Source organism: Gopherus flavomarginatus, chromosome 3 (assembly GCF_025201925.1).
Source record: "Gopherus flavomarginatus isolate rGopFla2 chromosome 3, rGopFla2.mat.asm, whole genome shotgun sequence".
Lineage (NCBI taxonomy): Eukaryota > Metazoa > Chordata > Testudines > Testudinidae > Gopherus > Gopherus flavomarginatus.
The window spans coordinates 120,258,913-120,279,575 of NC_066619.1; the positions used below are offsets into that span (position 1 = coordinate 120,258,913).

The following is a 20,663-nucleotide window of genomic DNA, read 5'->3' on the forward strand; positions in this document are numbered from 1 at the left end:
GTGCTGTGTGGACACGGGAGTGATACTGAGGGAGGTGGCAGCCAGTGGGCAGACTGAGGGAGGACTGGGCATGCTGACAGGATGCATATTGTGCTGTGCAGTGCCAATGGAGATTCCAGCCAAAAAATTACACAGCCAAAGGCTGGATGATATTTCTGTAGCCCCCTTCATTGGAGGGGGAGTCAGCTGGGGAATCCCTAACAGAGTGGTTCCAATCGAGCTATGCTGACAAGGAGCAGGGCTACAGCTGCTGTGGAGGCACAGGGGCCTTGGTGCAGCTGAGTGAGATGAACATGATTTATGGGCTAGACATCTGCCTTCTCTCCTGCTGAAAGAATACATTTAAAACGTAATGAGTGGACTCTCGCAGAACTTCCTCTCCTTTCTGGTCCTGTGGGTCCCTCTGTCCCTCCGTAAATACAAATAGACTAAACTGGAGCCATCATTTTAAATATAGTAAGTACGCAAAGTGAAGAGGAACAGACTCTCTCCCTCTGCAATTTAGCACAAACACTCGCCTTGACTTCCGTGAGCCAGGATTTCACCCAGTCTGTTTGAGTACAAGTACCCTAACAGAGTCCAGAAGAAATGGATGGATTCTTCTTGCAGGGCAAAGTCAGCCATCAGGAGCTTATTGTCTGGCCTTTGAATGCTTTTTCTACCTTGATCAAATATGATAAAATCAGTTCATATAGGGCCCAACCCTGCAAGTCACTGAGCAGCTCCCACTGATCGTAATGGAAACTGCTGGATGTTCAGAACCTCTGAAAATCAGGATGTTTCGGTCTCTAGCGGCCTGCTCCAAAGTCTGCTGAAATCAATGGCAGTCCTTCTGTTGGCTTTAATGAACTTTAGATCTGGCCTTAATATGGATTGAGGGGCCTAATTTTAGGCCTTCATTTTTCATTATGTTGACCTGGCTATTAAAGTATTGCATCTAGCATGCAGAACAGACCCACCCAACGTACTAACCATGAAGGCCAAAGGGCAGGAGTGGATGTTGGCGTGATGGATGCAGCAGTTCTCTCCATTTGCATCTTTCCAGTTGAAAGGGCACTCTTGTTCTTCACAGAACTTCTTGGCTGCCGCAGCATTGCTAACCATTTTTTTTAAATACAAAGAGAGGATTTTATATTCTTTCTCATTCCTAAAAATTTTTAACGGGCATGTAATGAAGTCCTGATCTTTACACTGCACAGATATACACAGCAGGAGACACACTGCTATTTCTTTATATGGTTTTGCTGTGTGTGGAAATAGCCCCACAGCGATGGATTTCTGCTGTCAACTGGGCCACCATCTGGTCCCAGGCAGAAAAGGTCTGGCAGCTGTTAATCCTCCAGCAGCTGCCGACTCCTCAGCCTGGCCCTCCACCCTGACACCACCACCAGATGGGGAATCTTGGCCACACAACCCCTGGCTCAGATCCTCATGCCACTTTTGATGATGTCCATCTCTACTTACAGTCTCTGCACCATCTCACATGAGTGATTGTCTCTCTGAACTTCAGGACATTCCATTGTAAACATTCTTTACTTCAAAACAATGTAACTGAATTTTTCAAGTGTGGCTTACTTTGTAGATATGACTGAGACTTAAAATCTAAAGACTTTATATAATGTACTGTTCCTGGATTCAAAGCTCTATGAAAAAACCAACAGTTTTTATCCCATTGCAAACTGTATTAACTGACAAGTAATTTGTAGTGTTATAAAAGGAGGATACATTTTAAGGGAACAGAGTAAAGGTTCACCTAGGGCAAATTTTTCAAGAGTGTTTTAAGGGCAGACTTACAAAGGGGTTTAGGCACCTAAAGATGCAGTTAGGTGGCTAGTAGGATTCATAAAAGTGCTGAAGCAGGAGAGACACCTAACTCACATTGACTTCTCCTAGCTCCTAACTTGGAGTTAGGCACCTGACCTGCTCAGCACTTTTGAAAATCCCACTAACCACCTATCTGCATCTTCAGGCACCTAAATACCTTTGAAAATCTGGTCCCTGGGCACTTTTTAACATTTTACTCCTAAACTCTAAGATCTCCATTCAGCGAAGCACTTAAGTACTTGCCTCATTCTGGGCCCAATACAAAGCCCTGGGAAGTCGATAGAATGATTCCTGTCCACGTCAATGGCCTTGGGATCAGGTAGTAAAAGCAAAGCAGCATCCCATTGATGCTAATGGGACTTACGTCCCTGTTTAAAGAGAGGCACATACTTAAGCATCTTGTTGAACTGGGTCCTAAGGGTCCTGTCTTTGCGTGTTTGATACCTGTGTGTATTATTAATGCATTCAGAGTGAGATTTTCAAGCATTCCTAAATCACTTATGAGCACAAGTCCCATTGGAAAGACTATAGCAATAATCCTACTTCCAGCTACTGGAGAAAGTTTATTTTATGGCTATGTCATCACAATACTATACTTTACTGCTATGACATTATAGCTATAAATATTTTTGGGAAAATGTAAAAAAAGTTTTACCATTACTATTACAGATCATTACTAAAGTTTATCCAAAAGCCCTCGGTACCTAAATGAATGAAATACAACTTTATGATTAAAGCCACCTATACTGTCAAAATCCCCCCCCCCCCCGCAACAATCTTGAATATCAGCTTTAAATTGTAAAGAGCATGTAAAAAAATTCTCTCTGAAGAACTACTCTCACAAATCGAACCTTGTAAAAATGAACACATGGAAGGGCACAGGAACATTTTCTGTGTAATCTGAATTTTTTAATTTACCATCTTTTTTAACCCACCAAATACAAAAAACAACATAGAAAATGGTGAAATGAGGTTAAGGCCCCAATCCTACATTGCTCTGCATGGATCATAGTACATGACTGGGACCTAAATATGCATCTCAGTGATCCTATGTCACAAGCTGCTCAGCTTTTACACTTGTCATTCCAATGGCATCATGTTAATCTCTCGATTTTGCCTTATTATACACAGTTACATTTGTAGAAGTCTCTGTAAGTGTGTTGATATAGATACATTAGGAAAATTCTGGCTCCATTGAAGTAAGTCAGAAATTTGTCATTGACTCCAGCAGTCACAGGCTTAGGTCCATACTGTAGTTAATGTGTGTGTTGGACATTAAAAATTATTAGTAGTATTATTATTCATATTGAGATCTATAGGCCACAACCAAGTTGGGTCCCAGTGTGCTAGGCTCTGAACAAACATATCCCCACCCCAGTGATCTCAGAATGCAAAAGGTAAGACATAACAGTGGGATGAAACAATCAGGATGGGATGAGGATGGGAAAGATGAATAACAAATATAATAGCATGTGCACCACCCAACTATTCAGCAGCAGTGAGTATTATTATTATTAATACAAATTATTGCTTGTATTACCATAGTATGTTTGAGCCCCAGTCATGGACCAAGGCCCCACTGTGCTAGGCACTGTACAAAGAACAAAGAGGTGGCCCCTGCTCCAGAGAACTTACAATATAAATACAAGACAAGGAACAACAGATGGACACAGAGAGCACAAAGGGAAAGTACAAGTAAACAATAAGAGACAATATTGGTCAACAAGTTCGGCAGTGGTCTCATCACACCAGTGGCCTACCCAGTCCGAGGAGCTTAATACATTGACACCTTGTCTACACACAAACCTGCACCTGAAGGTGGTACCTGTGAGAAAGGAGTCCGTTTTGCACAGCATAGTGGTAAAAGTGATCTGAAGCAAAGACTGCGTATGTTACATTGAAGAACTCCCCACTCACAGCCTTTTCTGGAGGTCTCTGGACCCAGGCCATCTCAAGACCTAGAAATAACACACAGTTGTGGGTCAACATGTTTGGTTTAACCTACTACAGCTATGTGCAACTGGACAAATTGTTCTGGAGCAGAAATCCAATTGAAATGTACATGTTTTCATAAATATTCTTCCTGTCATTACTGCTGGCCAAAGGAGTTCCCCATGTATAGTGTACAGGTAGTTCCAAAATAAGATCTATTGGAGAAGAAGTGTTTTTAGATTTTTTTCCCCTACAGTGTGCAAGCTAAGTAATCAGAGCACGTGGAAACTTAGGACCAAACCCTACTCACTTTTCTTAGGTGGGCCTGATCCTCTTCTGACTTGTATCAATTTCACTCCAGTGTAACTCAGCTGACTTCAGTGCAGTTATTCCTGATTTACACTGTTTTCCTGCTAGCAACAGTTAAGAACATAAGAACGGCCATGCTGGGTCAGATCAAAGAACCATCTAGCCCAGTATCCTGTCTTCCGACAGTGGCCAATGCCAGATACCCATCCCCTGTCATCCATTCCCAGCTTCTGGCAAACAGAGGCTAGAGAAACCATCCCTGCCCATCCTGGCTGATAGCCATTGATGGACCTATCCTCCATTAACATATTTAGTTCTTTTTTGAATGCTGTTATAGTCTTGGCCTTCACAACATCCTCGGGCAAGGAATTCCACAGGCCGACTGTGCATTGTGTGAAAAAAATACTTTCTTTTGTTTGTTTTAAACCTGCTGCCTTTTAGTTTCATTTGGTGACCTTAGTTCTTGTGTTATGAGAAGAAGTAAATAACACTTCCTTATTTACTTTCTCCACATCAGTCATGATTTTATTGACCTCTATCCTGTCTCCCCTTAGTCCCTTTTCCAAGCTGAAAAATCCCAGTCTTATTAATCTCTTGGCTATTTCAAACCAGAAATACAGCCCTTCTTTCTCAGAGGGTATATTACTGAACAAAGTAGTAGGAATCATTAGTACACACAAAGCCAATTCCTGAAAACCCTTTCTCACATGAATAGTCCTTATTTAAGCAAGTAGTCTTCTTAAACAGGACTACTCATGTGAGTAAGGGTTACTATTCTGTAGTGATTTCCTTTTCCTTATAATTAGATGTGTTTAGAACCTATTACACTGGAGTTTTCCTTTATCACAATATTCTTCCCTTGCATACCGCTTGGTGATCTAAACAATTTGTTTCTGCATGTAGTTCCCTTTTCAGATATAAAAGGGTTAATTATAAAAAAAACAATCCTTTTGGGTCAACGGCATTAGAGGAACAATCATAACAAATCATTAATAATGAATATAATGGAAGAGACAAAAGAAAGCTCACTTTATATATTATTCTAGCCAGATTTTCACAAATTATTAAAAGGTAAAATAATTGTTTAGGTTGAGAGTATTTCATGGCAGCTAGCTGAGAGGTCAAATAAATTTCTTAGAGTAAAAGGTTTTATTTCCTTGAAAAAGATTCACAACAGCAGGAAATCCCTTTATTTAATTCTATTCACACATAGATACACATGCACACCAAAGAACTAGTGTTTGTTTCTAATTTATAGCAATAAGAGCCATAATATGTGTCTCTAACTCAGTTTTCATCTGCATCTAGGACATTGGTTCTCAAACTTTTGTCCTGGTAACCCCTTTAACACAACAAGGCTCTGAGTGCGAGCCCCCCCCCCCCCCAGGCCCTTTATATATATATAAAATACCATTATAAATGCTGGATGCAAAGCAGGGTTTGGGGTGGAGGCTGACAGCTTGCAACCCCCACCATGTAATAACCTTGTGACCCCCTGAGAGGTCCCGACCCCCAGTTTGAGAACCCCTGTTCTAGGAGCAGGTAAAGGTATTTTACAGAAACTGTACAAAGTTTGAAGATCATTCTAAAATTGGTTACAAAAGGTTCATATTAGTTATTCATCAGGGTTGGGGAAAACAAAACTCTAGCTCTCCTCCCCTTCCTTCTCTTTGTTTCCTATTACATTCATTTTGCACTTTGGTTCACTGGTAACTTTGCTAATGCAATTGACTTTCTTGAAACAAACAGCTATTTTAATAGTGGATAACAGAGATGCTAAATACGCCAGGGTAGAGAACGTCCAGTTTATAGTCATTATTCTCTGAACTTCACCATTTAATCTGAACTTTGAGGCAATGTTAACACTATTATGTTACATTCTGAGCCTGAGCCTACTGTCTGTACACAGACTTCAATGGGAGTTTTACCAGTTTTTTTAGCTTGCAGGATTGGGTCCTGTTATTTCTCTTTGCAGCAGTACGTCAAAAGTTACATTTCATCCTAACTTTTTCCAGCATTTATATAACTGTTTATTTGCATTAATTATTTACCTACTTATTTCTGATTACTCCTAAACTTTAAAAAAAACACTTTGAGTTTCAAAGTTTTAAACAAGTAGCCTTTACATTTCTGATTCTTTTGCACTAGAAACTCATCTTTCAAAGTATTATACGTAGGTGTATAAGGATCTGAGATTAGTTATTTGTTTCTATTGAATAGAAGTTGGGGCCGGGGAAATCAAAGCATGAAAATACATATGGAGAGGCTCCACTTTTTAGCTTAGTGTTTAAATGAATCCCATCCAATCTGGAGCTGGCACAGTATAATTGAACCAAGTACTAAATACAATCTGGCTGCAATGCAGAGCTGTTTGCTTTGTTTTGTTTTGTTTAGGCTGTATTAGTTTTTTCTAATGTCAAACAAAATTCCTTGCTTGAAGACAATGATTTCATTCTTTTTTAATCATCTTAATTATGTTCCCTTTGGAACAGATATGCTCCAGACAAATATTTATTCTGAAGTGTATGTGTGCTGGCCACTTTCCTTGACTTAATTCATCTGGAAAGAGACGTTGCTGCTGACTGAAATATTTTCCACTAGGTTTGAGACCTGAGAAGTATTAGGAATTATTCTGATTATTTAAATGTTCATGTTCTTATCCATTTTCCTAGCAGGCAGAGATGATCTTCCCTGAGCAACTGTGGGACCCACTCACCTCCACAGTCCAGCATGTTATACTCATCTGGTTTTTCCAGAGGCCAGCAATCATAGTCACTGTTATCCAGGTCATGCCACCCGTCCACTAATATCACCTGCCATGGAAAAAACATACCAAATAATCCAGTAAAACAGAGGAATTTGTGTCTACAAAGTCTGTTCTCTTAATATAAGAAGTCTCTCCAACTTTCTGGAACAAAGATCACAGCCAGGAATAACCTAAATGCTCAGAATCTAGATTACAAGTTCATTATATTACCACACGCTCTCCTCCACCCCCCAAAATTATTTCTAAAACAATAAGAGAAACTCAGCTAATCCAGTTGTAATTTAGGTTTAAACAGAGCTCAGCGTGTGTGCTCTTTAAATATCACGTTCCAGCCAAATCTTCTCTTCCTTTTATTTTTAATTTTAAATAATTTTTATATAAAATACCCTCAATACAATAAAGATAAACATGTTTTATAACATAAGAGTTATACTGACTTTTTTTTAGAATCTATTTTTTCTTAATAGTATTTTATTAATGCAACTATGTTCTATTAATAAAAGTAGAATATATTCATCAACTGATGGGACTCAAAGTATATAGCAGAAAAACAGCAGGATGTATTATGAGTTATATTTCACTTTATATACTAGAATAGAATAGAGTAATATAGTCTGCTGTTTTTCTTGGTATTAGTAAAAGAATATGATAGACCATGTTCTTCTAATGTATTCTGCTAGTCTATATATTGGAAGAATAGAATAAAATACAATATGATATATTCTTCTCATATATTCTGCATATTAGTAAAACAGTAAATAGAATAGAATATAGTCTTCAGATGTATTCTCTAATTATTGTTCCATACATTTAGTAGAATAGGATGCAACATATTCTCCTAAATATTTTCCTATATATTAGAAGAATAGAATATTTTCTTCTAATAGATTCTGCCATTAGTCTTCTGCATAGGAGTGGATGAGAGAAGAACCAATTGTTTCTATCTATATTAGTGAAATAGAATATATTAGGAACAATCCATGATTAGGAAGTATTAACAGCAACCACTACAATAAAATATTAATTTCTTGACTATGCACCATATAGGAGCAGGATCTATGCAGTTTACCTACCAGTAAACTGAGGAGGCTTCGGAGCCCAGGGGCAGGTGTTTTGGCAGCTCCCATGGTCCCAAATAGGCATCAAGCCCAGTTAGCTTCAGGGCTGCTGCTGTTGCAGCTCAGCTGGGTTCTTCCCTCCCTACAGGTTTCCAGCCAGCCAGGGGTTTATCAGTGCTCTAGCTGCTGCAGTTATTTGTCTTGCCTCCTTTCCCCATCCCTTTGTGCAGTGGGAATCTCCCCCCTATTCCTAGCAAAGCACCTGGGAGGAGGCAGCAGATTGTAATCTCAGCCACAGAGCAGCTCCCCTCCAAATGCCCAGGCCCTGAGGGAAGGGTTTTTCCTCTCCTCAGCACTGGGAAGGAACAGGAGTGTGAGGACTTTAGCCTCTTGCCTGTGTTGCTTCTGACCCTCAGGTCTTCTCTGTTCCCTGTTAGGAAATTTCCCTGGAAGGCAGGTAAGACAGTTGCAGAAAAATACAGGCTGGGTCTGGGGTAAAATGGATTCTAAGCACAGAAGGGACCAATCTGATCTAGTCTGACGTCCTGCATAACCCCAGTCATAGAATTCCACCCAGTTACCCCTGCATTCAGCCCAATAACGTGTGTTTGATTGCTAACACACTGCTTCTGCACACGCAGTATGCTATCTATTGATTTGGTGGGCCTAGGGCTATATTAAAGCTCACTTCTGCCGCACTCAGTTTCACTCTGTGTTTCACTTTAAATTCTGACTGCAAGCCCAATAGCTCAAAATGAAATTTGGTCACCTCAGGGTTGGAAATTCTTAAGAGAAAGTTTGTGTGGGCAATCTCAGAATTCAAATTCATACTCGACGGTGAAAAGGGAAAAGGGCCTTGAGAGAAATCTCAACAACATGCTTCACACATAGTGCTATTTATCTTTAAAAAAATAGAGAGACTCGTATACAGTAGGATTGTTTATCCTATGTGTTTTGCTCCTTATTCTGGTTGTAAATTATCTGTAAAGAGACTGATTTTTATTAACTTAACTTGTCATTTGTCACTCAAAGCTGTTTGATTATCATTAGCAGAGCCAGCTCCTCTACTGGTGTGAATCAGCAGAGAACCATTGACTTCATTTAGTGACACCAGTCACTACAATACTGTACTGTTGTCATTCAGACTGGTCCCTTTAAAGGGCCTCTGAATGATTCAATGAAAAAGAAACGGATAGTGACTTCAATGGAATTACACTGATTCACACCAGCTGACTTCTATGCTGACATATTTATGTCTATGGGTTGTTTGCAAACTGCTTGCTGTGTCTTTGGGTATTAACTAGTCATTATTTGCGGTGCGCAGCTGGTCACTTAGGTCACTTGGCACTGCTTCAGTTTCCTAATTGGATGGCTAACTTTTAGAATCAAACAGAAGGTAATTAAAGAGATTTCAAGATCGATGTTTGAGTAAGTCCCATGTAAATCTTTGCATGGGCACATTCACATCAGTATTCATGAGACTCAATATTCTTGAACAAAGCAACATGCATATAAATGTTTGCAGAAAAAAATAACAAGGTTTATAAATATTGCTGAAGGAAGTTTGTGATGTATTTTAACGTACCTATTGTGCTTCCTTAGAAGATTTATCTTAGAGGATTTAGTTGGAATATACTGGTAGATTCAAATTTTGGAATATTTATAATTCTACAGATACCAACATTTAGTGTGCGTCTTTCAGTGTTGAAGGCACATATAGAAGAAAGGGTAATTAATAGTGTTTGACTTGTTCTGTTACTCCCGCCTAGTGGCTTTACGCCAGAACAACAGCACACAGAAAAGTACAGTTTTACTTGGGTATAGATTGAGCTTCCTGCTGCTTCAAATGCCATCGCAAATGGAATGATTAGAACTTCAGCTTCAGGCAAGTGATACGTGCCAGCATCAGCTGGGCTGCTGTAGATTCAGCAAGGCTGTGTTTAGGGGTTTTGAAATGTGTGCCCTGGAACACTATTCCTGGCTGAGCCACTGGCCTTGTGCAAGTCAATCCAACTCTCTGTGCCTCTATTTCCCCTCCCACGCTTTATCTGTCCTGTCGATTTAGATTGCAGATTGCTCTGGTCAAGGACCTTCTCTCACTATGGGCAATGCCTGGCAAAATGGTATTCTTGGCTGGAACCTCTAGACGCAATTGAAACACAAATAATAGTGACAGCTAGATTCACAAATGTGATTAGATTTCTTACATGTTTCTTGGCAGATACATATTTTAAAGACTTAATAGATTGGGGTAAATTGCATATTAAGTGGATAAATTTGGTCTTGATCTTGGGGGAGGGACATGGGGGGGTCAAGTGCCTCCCCCCCAGATTGGCCTGCCTGGGGCAGGGAGAGAGAGGGGCTCTACCTTCTATCCCTGTGTCTTCCCCTCACACCTTTGGCTAAATTGGCTGCTTTCCCTGGCAGCCAGGCAGGGAGCAGGACAAAGCCACATCTGCCTGAGGGAGCCTGGCTGGGAGGCAGTGGCGGCCCTCTCGCTGCCTGGGCTTGGCTGTAGGAAGCAGGGCCCGGGCAGAGGCAGCCTGCTGCCACCTCAGCTGCCAGGGACAGAGGCCGAGCGAGCCAGAAACATGCTGGAGGGTGGGAACTCTGGCTCGCTCACCCCTGTCCCTGACAACTGGGGCGGCAGCGAGCCACCCCCCATCTGGGTCCTGCTGCAGGACCAGGGTCAGAGTGAGCTGGAGCCCTGCTCCCTCCCTCCAGCAGTTGAGCCCAGGCTGCCTCCCAGCCAGGCTTTCTCACCTCAGCCTGCAGGAGGTGCTGAACATCTCACAGGATTAGGTACCAAGAGCACTGGGTGATCGCAGCCATGCTCATGAATGCACTGTTGGGCCCAGATCCACAGGATGACTTTAATCCTCAGTTTTAAGTCCAAAATTTAGGTGCTACTGAGATCATCCAAACACCTGTTCAGTTGCCATCTCACTCTGGAGGCACCTAAATTTTGCCATGAAGGTCCCCTCAGTGTCTGTATTTCCATTGCTGGGCATGCACGTAACACCTCAGTCAAGGCATCTGTCTCAGTCCTAAGCCCCAGTGACTATCTTCACCTGATTGAGGAACGCGCTCCCTCGTCTATCTCACCTGCAGGGCCTGACTGGCCAGCATTCTCAAAACATGCCTAACTCCACACAAAGCAGCAGCGGCAGCTCCCCTCCCATATAACCTTTAGCCCGACCATTAGCGCACTCACCTTGAATGTGGGAAACCCTGAGAATTCCTCCCTCTTCCTTATGGGGAGAAGGAATCTGAATATGGGTTTTCCATCTCTCAGGTGAGTGCCTGACCACTGGACTACAAAGACATGCTCACTCTCTCTGCCCCACTCCATATTATTTCAGTATTTATAGACAGTGGAACAGCTTCAACACATGAGACTGCAAGAGGCCTATATCAGACTATCCCAGAGCAGAGTGGTTTGGGCACTCAGCTGAGAGGTGGAAAACTCATGCTGAAATCCGTTCTCTTTAGGTAGAGGAGGGAAATGAACTGGCGTTTCCCACATCACTGGTGAGTGACCTAACCACTAGGCAAAAGTTATAAGGGAGAAGGAGGCATTTTCACTACCTCACCCCCGCACCCTCTTATTTATTTTTTGCTGAGTTAGGTGTGAGCTGCCATCATTCATGCAAGAAACAGTCTGCCTCCAGGAGAGCTTTCCCAGCTGTGGATCCCAACCAGAGATAGGTGCTTCCCTCCCACCTGGACTCAGGTGCGTAACTCCCTGAGAGGGGCAAGACCTAGTGGACACCCTTCTCCTCAACCTCTGCTTTTGTCTAGGCGTAGACAGCTCGCCACCCAGCATGTGGCTTTAGTGGATCCCATTCTTCGGCCCTTATCTCTCTCCATGCATTGTATAGGTAGTCTGGGCACCTAACTCAGGTTTTGTGGATTTGGCTGGGTGCCTAAAGGTTAGGCATTGGGATACTCCATCCAAAATCTGAAACGCCTAGGTGCTTGTGTGGATTTGGGCTTTGAACTTGCAGCTTATTTATTTCTCTCTCTCAAATGTGTGTGTATGGGGGTGGAGGGTTGCCCTGGGGATGCTCAAAGGAAAGAAGCAACCATAGCTTTAGAATTAGAAAATAAAACAAACCCACAAAGGCTCCCAGTTGTTCCAAGAGATCTGAAATCTTGATTTTAGTTGATTAATGTTTGACGACAGTTTAACTCAACTGTAGCAGAAGGAACTGAGTACTTAATCAGGCTTGCAAACAGTACATGTTTTACACAAAGGAATAAAGCTGACAGGCAGTAAGCCAACATGACAGCTCAAAATAAGGGCTTGTGAAGAGATAATTAAGGAAATTTAAGATCATGGAAAACCTGAACTAGGCAAAACAAAGCAAAGAAGGTAAATATACAATACTGGCACCCAGGATATCAGGTACATAAATATAATGTGTAGTTATAGACTTTAGAATGATTTAGACTTGCACCTGCATTGGTATGACACACCAACAATTAACAACAACAATAACAATAATATCTAGCTTTGATCCAACACTTTTTTTGGCCATTGATCTCAAAGTGCTTCATAAAGAAGGTAAGTATAATTATCCCCATTTTACAGATGGAGAACTGAGACACAGAGAGGTGAAACAAATTGCCCAAGGTCACCCATAAATCCAGTGGCAGAGCTAGTCATAACTCAGATTAGTGCCTCATTGTGCTAGACACTGTACAATATATGGTAAGAGAGTCCCAGCCCTGGAAAGCTTACAGTCTAAATATACAAGACAAACTAAAGGGTAGGAGAATAAGATCCCACAGGGTGCCTGTGACAGAGTCACAAATGGAGCCTGGATCTTCCAAACTACCCCCTTAGTGTCTTAACCACAAGACTATTCTTCCTCTTCACCTCCAGTTTGGTAGATCAAATTCAGTCCTAGGTGGTGGCAGCTGGAGGCTATTTCAGTCTGACAGCTCTTTGCTCCTGTACATATGTGACGCATGACCAGAAAGAGTAAAGCGTCCTGCAGGATGAATGACTCAAATTCAATCCTTAAGACGTGGGGAAATAATGTTTGTGGTTTTGTGTATTTACATATATATGAGTGGTGGTGAACAATGTAATTAACAATCCCCATCTATGCTGTATTCCGTTAATTCAGAGATCAAAAGAACATCCTAGCATTTAAATGAACTGTAAACACAGGATATCTCTGTATTCATCTCTCTTTGAAATGTGTATCCAATCACCTGCGAATCATGGAAAAAACAGGCAATTGCCTTATGTTAATTTGTATAACTAATTACTGGTGATGGACTTACTTCAAAGTCACCCTGATTGCCCATTACAAGCTGAGGGACTCAGGCCTGTCAGAGAAGGCCTGAAATTGTATAAAACATTTTGGGGTCCTGATTCTGTCATCTCAGATCTGCTTGAGGCTTCATGCAGGGGAAGCTTAAGCCATAAGGCCTGAGATTCTAGTCCTAAACTGGAACACTCTGAAATGATATTGGACATTGGACTATAACCTATGGACTAAATTCTAAAAACTCTTTGCAGCTACAAATCTCACTATCTCTGCTATGAATCTGATCCTCAAGAATTGAACTCATGTCTATGTGTATATTGATCTTTTAACCATACTCTCTCTCTCTCTTTTCTTTTTAAATAAATTTTAGTTTAGCTAATAAGAATTGGCTGTAAGTGTGTATTTAGGTAAGATCTGGAATATTTATTAACCTGGGAGGTAATGTGTCCAATCCTTTGGGATTGGTAGAACTTTTTTATATGGTGAATATGATTTTCAGTAACCTTCATCATACTGACTTAGGTGTCTGGGTGGAGGCCTGAGGCTGGGTTACTTTAAGGGAACTGTATTGTAACCAGTGGGATAATAAAGAAGCTGTTTTGTGCTGGCTTGGTAAATCTAAGGACATGGCTACACTTGCGGATGTAGAGTGCTGGGAGTTAAACCAGCCTTTGGAGACCACAGTGAGGAAAATGCTGCCATGTGTTTACACAGTTAGCTGCAAGCGCAGTGGTGTGGCCGCATTAGCAGCCCTTGCAATGCTACAAAGAGCAGTGCATTGTGGTAGCTATCTCAGTGTGCAAGTGACTGCAGCACGCTTTTCAAATGGAGTGGGGTGGGGTGTGACAGGGAGTGTGTTTGTATTTTGGGGGGGAGAGACAGTGTGTTTTGGGGTGCTGAGAGTGTGTCAGCATGCTGTCTTGTAAGTTCAGACAGCAGCAAACTCGTCTCCCCCCATGCCCTCTACACACTCGCAACAGCAGCATTCCACACTAATGGTTGCTTTGTCCCAGAGCAGATAAGCATCCCGGTTGTCAGAAATGGAGCTTTGAAAGGGGATATCTGCATGCATGCAGCTGAGTTCAAAACAATGACCAGAGTGGCCATTTGACTACAAGGGATTATGGGACATTTCCAGAGGCCAGTCACAGAGGAGCAATGCAACACTTTGTTCAAAATGATGCCCAGGCGTTTCAGCCTAGGCGCAGCAAGCTTTATGCTTCTCATGGAGGTGGATTACCAGGAGTGCTCCAGCTGCAAAGTCCAGGGGTGCTACGTGCCTTGCCAGTGTGGATGGGTTGGGAGTTAGGGTGCCCAGCGCTGCTTTAATGCGCTCTAACTTGCAAGTGTAGCCAAGCCCTAAGTACTGGAATATCCACCAGCTTTGGGGATTTGTCTGCCCCATTCTTTGAAGTTCACCCTAATTGAGTGACCTCAGCTGGCTGCCCAGGGAATCAGGTCAAAACATAAAATAAATGTGTGACCTAAATCTATTCCCTCACCTACATCACAAAACTGTGACCACAGCTGGTACTATCCGGCATCCTCGTAGACAGTCTTAGCCATGTACTGAATTTGCCAAGGATATTGAACTACTCTCTCACTGTTACAGCTGATTTCTCATATTAGTGAGGCATCGTGTGGAAGTTGGTCCTGATGCTACAGTAGAGGACTTTAGTCTCCAGGATGGTCTATCCATTCCTTTGACTCAGTATTTAACTCACTAAAAAAATTAGAAAAAAAACAAACAATCAAACCCTGAATATTAATTTATAGTGTGAGATGCTGAGTAGGGAGAAGGAATGTCCTTAAGAAGAAACTTCTTCTGTAAGGAACACACATTGAAATTCCTCGCTGACATGGAGGGAATTAATTCCAGGATTTTCATGGTTTAACAGGAAATAGCTGTGATTTTTGTCATTTTGGAGATCTTTAGATGTTGGTCGTTGGAATGATGGTAACCGTTAAGCTAATCTAACTGAGAATACTGACAGCCTAACACTAGGGCTCTGTGGGAGGATAGCAAACAGCAAGACTGTGAGGCAGAAGGCGTGGGGTGACATTAAAAGGGGAAAGGGGCATTGTGCTTACTAATCTAATTTAAGTTGTGTTTGCACCATGGTGTTGGTGCGGCAAGACTGAGGCAGAAAGGTTGGTAAATACTCACTGAGGGCCCGTACTAAGCTGCGCTGCGGAGGACTTTCAGCTCCTATTGAGGCCAATGAGCGCTTTACCTTTGACTTCAAAGGGAGCAGAGTGAGGCTCCTGAAAATCTACAGAGATTGTGGTACATTCTAGTAATAATCCAGTGTTGATTTTAAATCCACCTGTTTATCCAAATCCCTGATTTAAGAGTAGCATCTAGGATCAAATGTGTAACAGCTAATCATTGATTCAGTGGCTGTTTCTGGAATTGTATAGCATATGAATAATTCCCAGTAGAAAAATCAACAATCATTTGAATTAAAAATTGGAACCTAGATCTCTGAAAAGACTCAATGTTAAATAATTAACATTCCTTCAGCATCTTTTTGTACTAGTAATAATTACCTAAATGATGAAACATGAACAGGAGAGTCACACTGGGCTCTGGAAATGCCAACCCATTCACAGAGTCTATATATGAAATATATCTAACCAGTATCTCATAACTAAGGCAGATCATTTGTTTTGGTAAATTGTAGGAAAATCATATAGTGTGTGTCAAGGCTGATTCCCCACTCTGGCACTTTGAGTGCAGAAGGTGGAGGCCCACAAAGATTCTAAAAATTAATACTGGCTACTCCAGACTTGTATTAAACTCCCAAGGTTACAGCTTTTCTCTGACCTTGGCTGGGTAGATGCTGCCACCATCAAAGTGCAAAGCCCCTCTGAGAATCCAGGAAGGCGCACTTGGGAATTCCTTCCTGTGGGGTACCCTCAAGCCCTTTCTCACACACACACACACACACACACACACACACACACACACACACACACACACACACACACACACACACACCCCTACCCCTCTGGGGAAGAGCTGAGAAACAAAAACAAAGGAAATCAGCTGTTGTCACCAGCTAATTAAAAAACATGTTCACAAACCTCTTAGGACACAAAAACCCAATCCAGTTATTTAAAAAGGTAAATTTTATTAAAAACAAAAAGAAAGAAAATACCCCAGCAGGTCCAGACCAGGAGAGGGCTGTCCAGGCCACTCCGGCTGCGGCTCGGTCCGGGCCGGGCTGCGCTGTCCCAGCCTCGGCTTGGTCTGGGCCGCTCTGGAGTCAGGCCATGGCACCAGGGCCGGTGCAACCATTTAGGTGACCTAGGTAGTTACCTAGGGCGCTAGGATTTGGGGGGCACCATTTTCTTCTGCAGCGACCGCGGCGGCTGGATCTTCCGCCACCCTGGTTGCCGCCGGCATTTAGGCAGAGGGAACTGGGGCAGGGGAGCACAGGGAGGGCCGCTTGCAGCAAGTAAGGGCTGGGGGCAGCACGCAGGGGAACTCACCATCCCAGCTCACCCCTGCCCCACCTCCTCCCTGAGCACGCATGGCTGCTTCACTTCTCCTGCCTACCCAGGGTGGGGGGTGAGGAGCTGCCGCAGGGGGGGTGCCTCAGGGAAGGGGGGTTGTCACCGGGGGGGCGCCTCTGGGTGGGGGCTTGGGAAAGGTGCAAAGTGGAAGTTTCGCCTAGGGCGTGAAACATCCTTGCACCAGCCCTGCACAGCACCCCGGCTGCAGCAGGTCTGGGCCACAGGTTGACTGAGTTGAGGCCAGGGGATGGGCACCCCTCAAACAGCAGGTTGGGAGCTGGGCTAGGTGGGGACTGAGGGATGCCTGCATGGTGCTAAATAGGCTGCTGCATGGCCGTGCAGCTTACAGGGAACTTAGGTCACGATCCCATTTTAATAGGGTTGCCAGGGCTAGCGTTAGACTTGCTGGGGTCTGGGGCTGAAGCCGAAACCTGAGTCCCACTGCCCGGGGCTCAAGTTACAGGGCCCCTGTCCAGGGCTGAAGCCCTTGGGCTTTGGCTTTGGCCCAGGCTTGGGTGGGCTCAGGCTTTGGTCCCCATTTCTGGGATTGTGTAGAAATTTTTGTTATCAGATGGAGTCACAAGGCAGTGAAGTTTGAAAACTCCTGCTCTAAATGCTTTTGAGTGGTCTTGGAGTAGGCAAATGATATGGGTGATTTGGCATGGGGCACAGTCATTATAGATCACTGCATGCTTGCATGCTTTCAACTGGATATTATATAGCCTTTCCCTGTGAGGCCACAATGCTAGATTTCTCTCAAACCTTATCTTCAGAAGGATTTGACTGCAGGCTAAGGGCACTCAGCACCTCCATGGCCACCCTCCGAGCCTTGCATGGTTGGTCCATATAGTGCTTGGATTCAGTGGCAATTTGGCACATCATAAGACTGGGATTTTCAAAGGAGCCTAAGGGAATTAGGCATCCAAATAGCACTGGCAATTCAATGAAAGCTGAGCATCTAATTCCGTTAGGTTTCTTTGACTTCCCCAGGCCAAATCATTAAGGATTTGATTCTGCAACAACTTGTGCAGAACTCCCGTGTAAGAGAAAACAGAGAAACTGTAGAATGAAGCCGAAAGTTTTCAGAAACCTTTAAGTGAATTTTGCAATTGCTTTTGTTGGTTAATTCTCTTAAAGGTGACCTGCAAAGGATTTTTTAAAATCATTGGCCTCATTCTCCCATTAGTTTTATCAGTTTTATTAAAGTCAACAAATGCATTGGAGTCAGTGAAGTCACACAGGCCTCCAATCTGCGAAAGGGAGTGGAGAATCAGGCCCTTTTGAGCGGGTACCTATTTTTGTTTCTTTATGATGAGAGGAAAGGCATTGTTTCCTTCTGCTTGTCTTTTACATTAGAAATGTCAGGCATGTCCAGTCTGATCTTTCCAGGTTTTACTGGAGGCCTTTTGAGGTGGTCTCAGAGATGTGCATTGTGAACTTACAAGGTAATTGAAGGGATGGGATGGTTGAAGCTTAAAAAACAAACATATTCTTTCACCCAAGGGTCTATTAGGCACTGCAGTTAAATAGCTGTTAACAAAACCAAAGAATAAACAAATCAGCCACATCCTCTACTGAAGTAAATCAGCATAGCTCCTGTGAAGTCAATGGAAATACACCAATTTATATGAGGTGTAGATGTGGCTATAATTATAGTAACACTGAAGGAGAAGAAAAACAATTAAAAAGTTGAGCATCCAGGACCCTGTGATAGATAAAGAGTGGAATCTTTTATTGAGCTCTCTGTGGACATCACTGTGCAAATCTAAATGACCACTGTAGATATACCAATGATGAATGCTAGAGGAATAGCTAAAATAGACATATTATAGAGAAAAGAGATATGGGAACATTGTAGACATCCTCCTTATCTGCTATTTATGCAGAATAGTTCTATAGGTTTCAGTGGTGTATTACAATCAGGAACAGACAAGAGTCCAGATCGTCAGCTAATGTAAACAGACATAGCTCCATTCAAGTCAATGGAGCTACACTTATTTACACCAGATGGTTCCAACTCCCTCCCTTCATTGCATGTAAAATGAAGGCTCTGTACCTGCAAGCTGCTCTGTATGGATGGGGGTCTGCACCTGTCAAGAGCTTCATTCATTTCAAGGAGGTTCCATGAGGCCATAAGAACCTGTCTTATAATAGCATTATAACAAATAGCGCTTTCATAAGTGCTGCATCAAAGAGAAAGTGATTTGAAACATGCCCTAGTTAGTCTCAGACACAGAGCAGCCTGAGATGAAAGGGAACCTCCTGTTCCAATGTACATATTCGAGTCCCCATAACCCACCCTGGCACGCCAATCATTCCCGGAGCTAGGGACTCTGGGAACCATTCTGGTCAGTCAGCTAGCAGTGGCTGACCTTTCCCATCAGAGATGGAGTAAGTTTTCCAGCCTGCATGAGACACAACAAAGCCACCTACTGAGAAGATGGGATTCTGACTTTCCACAATCCTGTAAGACAAAATGTAACACATCCCCTTGTCACTTTTATACTAGGTGATGATTCCATTCTGAGAAAGCTGCCTGGCTTGAAAAATGGGGTGTGTGTGTGTGTGTGTGTGTGTGTGTGGGCAGTTGTTTGAAATTACATCAGGGATGAACCTGGCCCAGCATGTGGTACTTGTTAATAAATATCTTACAGAAGGTCAAACGTTGGTTTCATGACAGAGAGCCCATGTTCAGACTACGTGTCAGGCAGTCTGCGCCAATGTTATGGCAATGGTGGAGTGAAATGTCTAATTCAGTGTTTCTCAAACTTTTGTACTGGTGACTCCTTTCACATAGCCAACCTATGAGTGTGACCCCCCCCTTATAAATTAAAAACACTTTTTTGTATTTAACACTATTATAAATGCTGGAGGCAAAGCGGAGTTTGGGGTGGAGGCTGCCAGCTCGCATTCCCCCATGTAATAACCTTGTGACCCCCTGAGGGGTTACAACCCCTGTTTGAGAACCCCTTCTCTAGCTAGATTAGGCTGAAAGGTTTCTGACTCTACTCAGGTGAATCCCCAGTAAGCACTAGGATCAGGGAGCCTCGCTGCTGTGCTCGGCTTCATGGGGTGGGTGCACCAGCCGCGGATCAGCATAATGTGCTATACTGGGGTGGGCTCTTATTCAAATGCCTACATCTGAACCTGCCTCTGGGATTTAGGTTTTGCCCTTCCCCAGCACACTGCCAGCACCCCAAATAGCACAAGGCTGTGGAGTGGAAGAGTGGCATATAAGCTGATTTACACCTGCTCGGTGTCACCCAGGCATGCCTCGATGTCAGAGGAATCCTTCACTTCGCACATCTGCCAGCTGGCAACACAGCATGTGCAATGTACATTGCAAAAAGGCCAGACTGAGGCGTGGGACTGTCTTTCATCTTGGCTCCCCACCATTGCATCCCCCTCCTTCATGTGAACATGTCTGCATATTTGAAAGGCAGAGGTGTGACCCTTCACAGTAGGCAGGTCAGTTTGTTCCTTGGCAATAAACAAGTTTGTTTCTTTTCTTCTGATAAAGACCCCTGATCTCAGATGGTGTGAACCAGCATTGTTCTATTGACTTCTATGGAACTCCACCCTTTTTACACCAGCTGAGAATCTGGCCCTAAATCATTAGGATTTGTGCTCAAATTCAAACCTGAAATATTAGCAAACTACCAGGGGTTTCATTATCAAGTGCTGATACAGTAGGTTCATTTTCAGTCTTCTGAATGATTTTATGAATGAGAATACAGTGACATGAACCAATGTGAAAAACTCCTAATAGGGCAAGCATTAATATATAGCTAAAGTTTGAAAAGAACTCACGTGTCTGTGTAGCGTTACTAAGTGTAACTAAAACCACAGATGGTTGGAGGCAGCTGATTTAGAGTGGAAATAAATCTGAAAGTTAAAAAAAAATGGGCTCCATTAACCCTCATTAAAAGTAATGTATAGTCCCCAGAACCTGCTCAGACACCAGGAAAGTCT

General features: G+C 42.9%; 1 protein-coding gene across 1 annotated transcript in view; it reads right to left on the reverse strand.

Moving 5' to 3' along the window:
* The window catches only part of LOC127047337 (atrial natriuretic peptide receptor 2-like), a 40,171-nt gene extending 32,208 nt beyond the window's left edge, over positions 1-7,963 (reverse strand). Inside the window, exons 1-4 of the mRNA XM_050945457.1 lie at positions 7,906-7,963; positions 6,782-6,878; positions 3,650-3,782; positions 973-1,096 (exon numbers count right to left, since the gene is read on the reverse strand). Coding sequence (XP_050801414.1) covers positions 973-1,096; positions 3,650-3,782; positions 6,782-6,878; positions 7,906-7,959 — 408 coding nt within the window. The 5' untranslated portion in view covers positions 7,960-7,963. The remainder of the gene's footprint in view (positions 1-972; positions 1,097-3,649; positions 3,783-6,781; positions 6,879-7,905) is intronic.
* Positions 7,964-20,663: the final 12,700 nt, after the last annotated feature.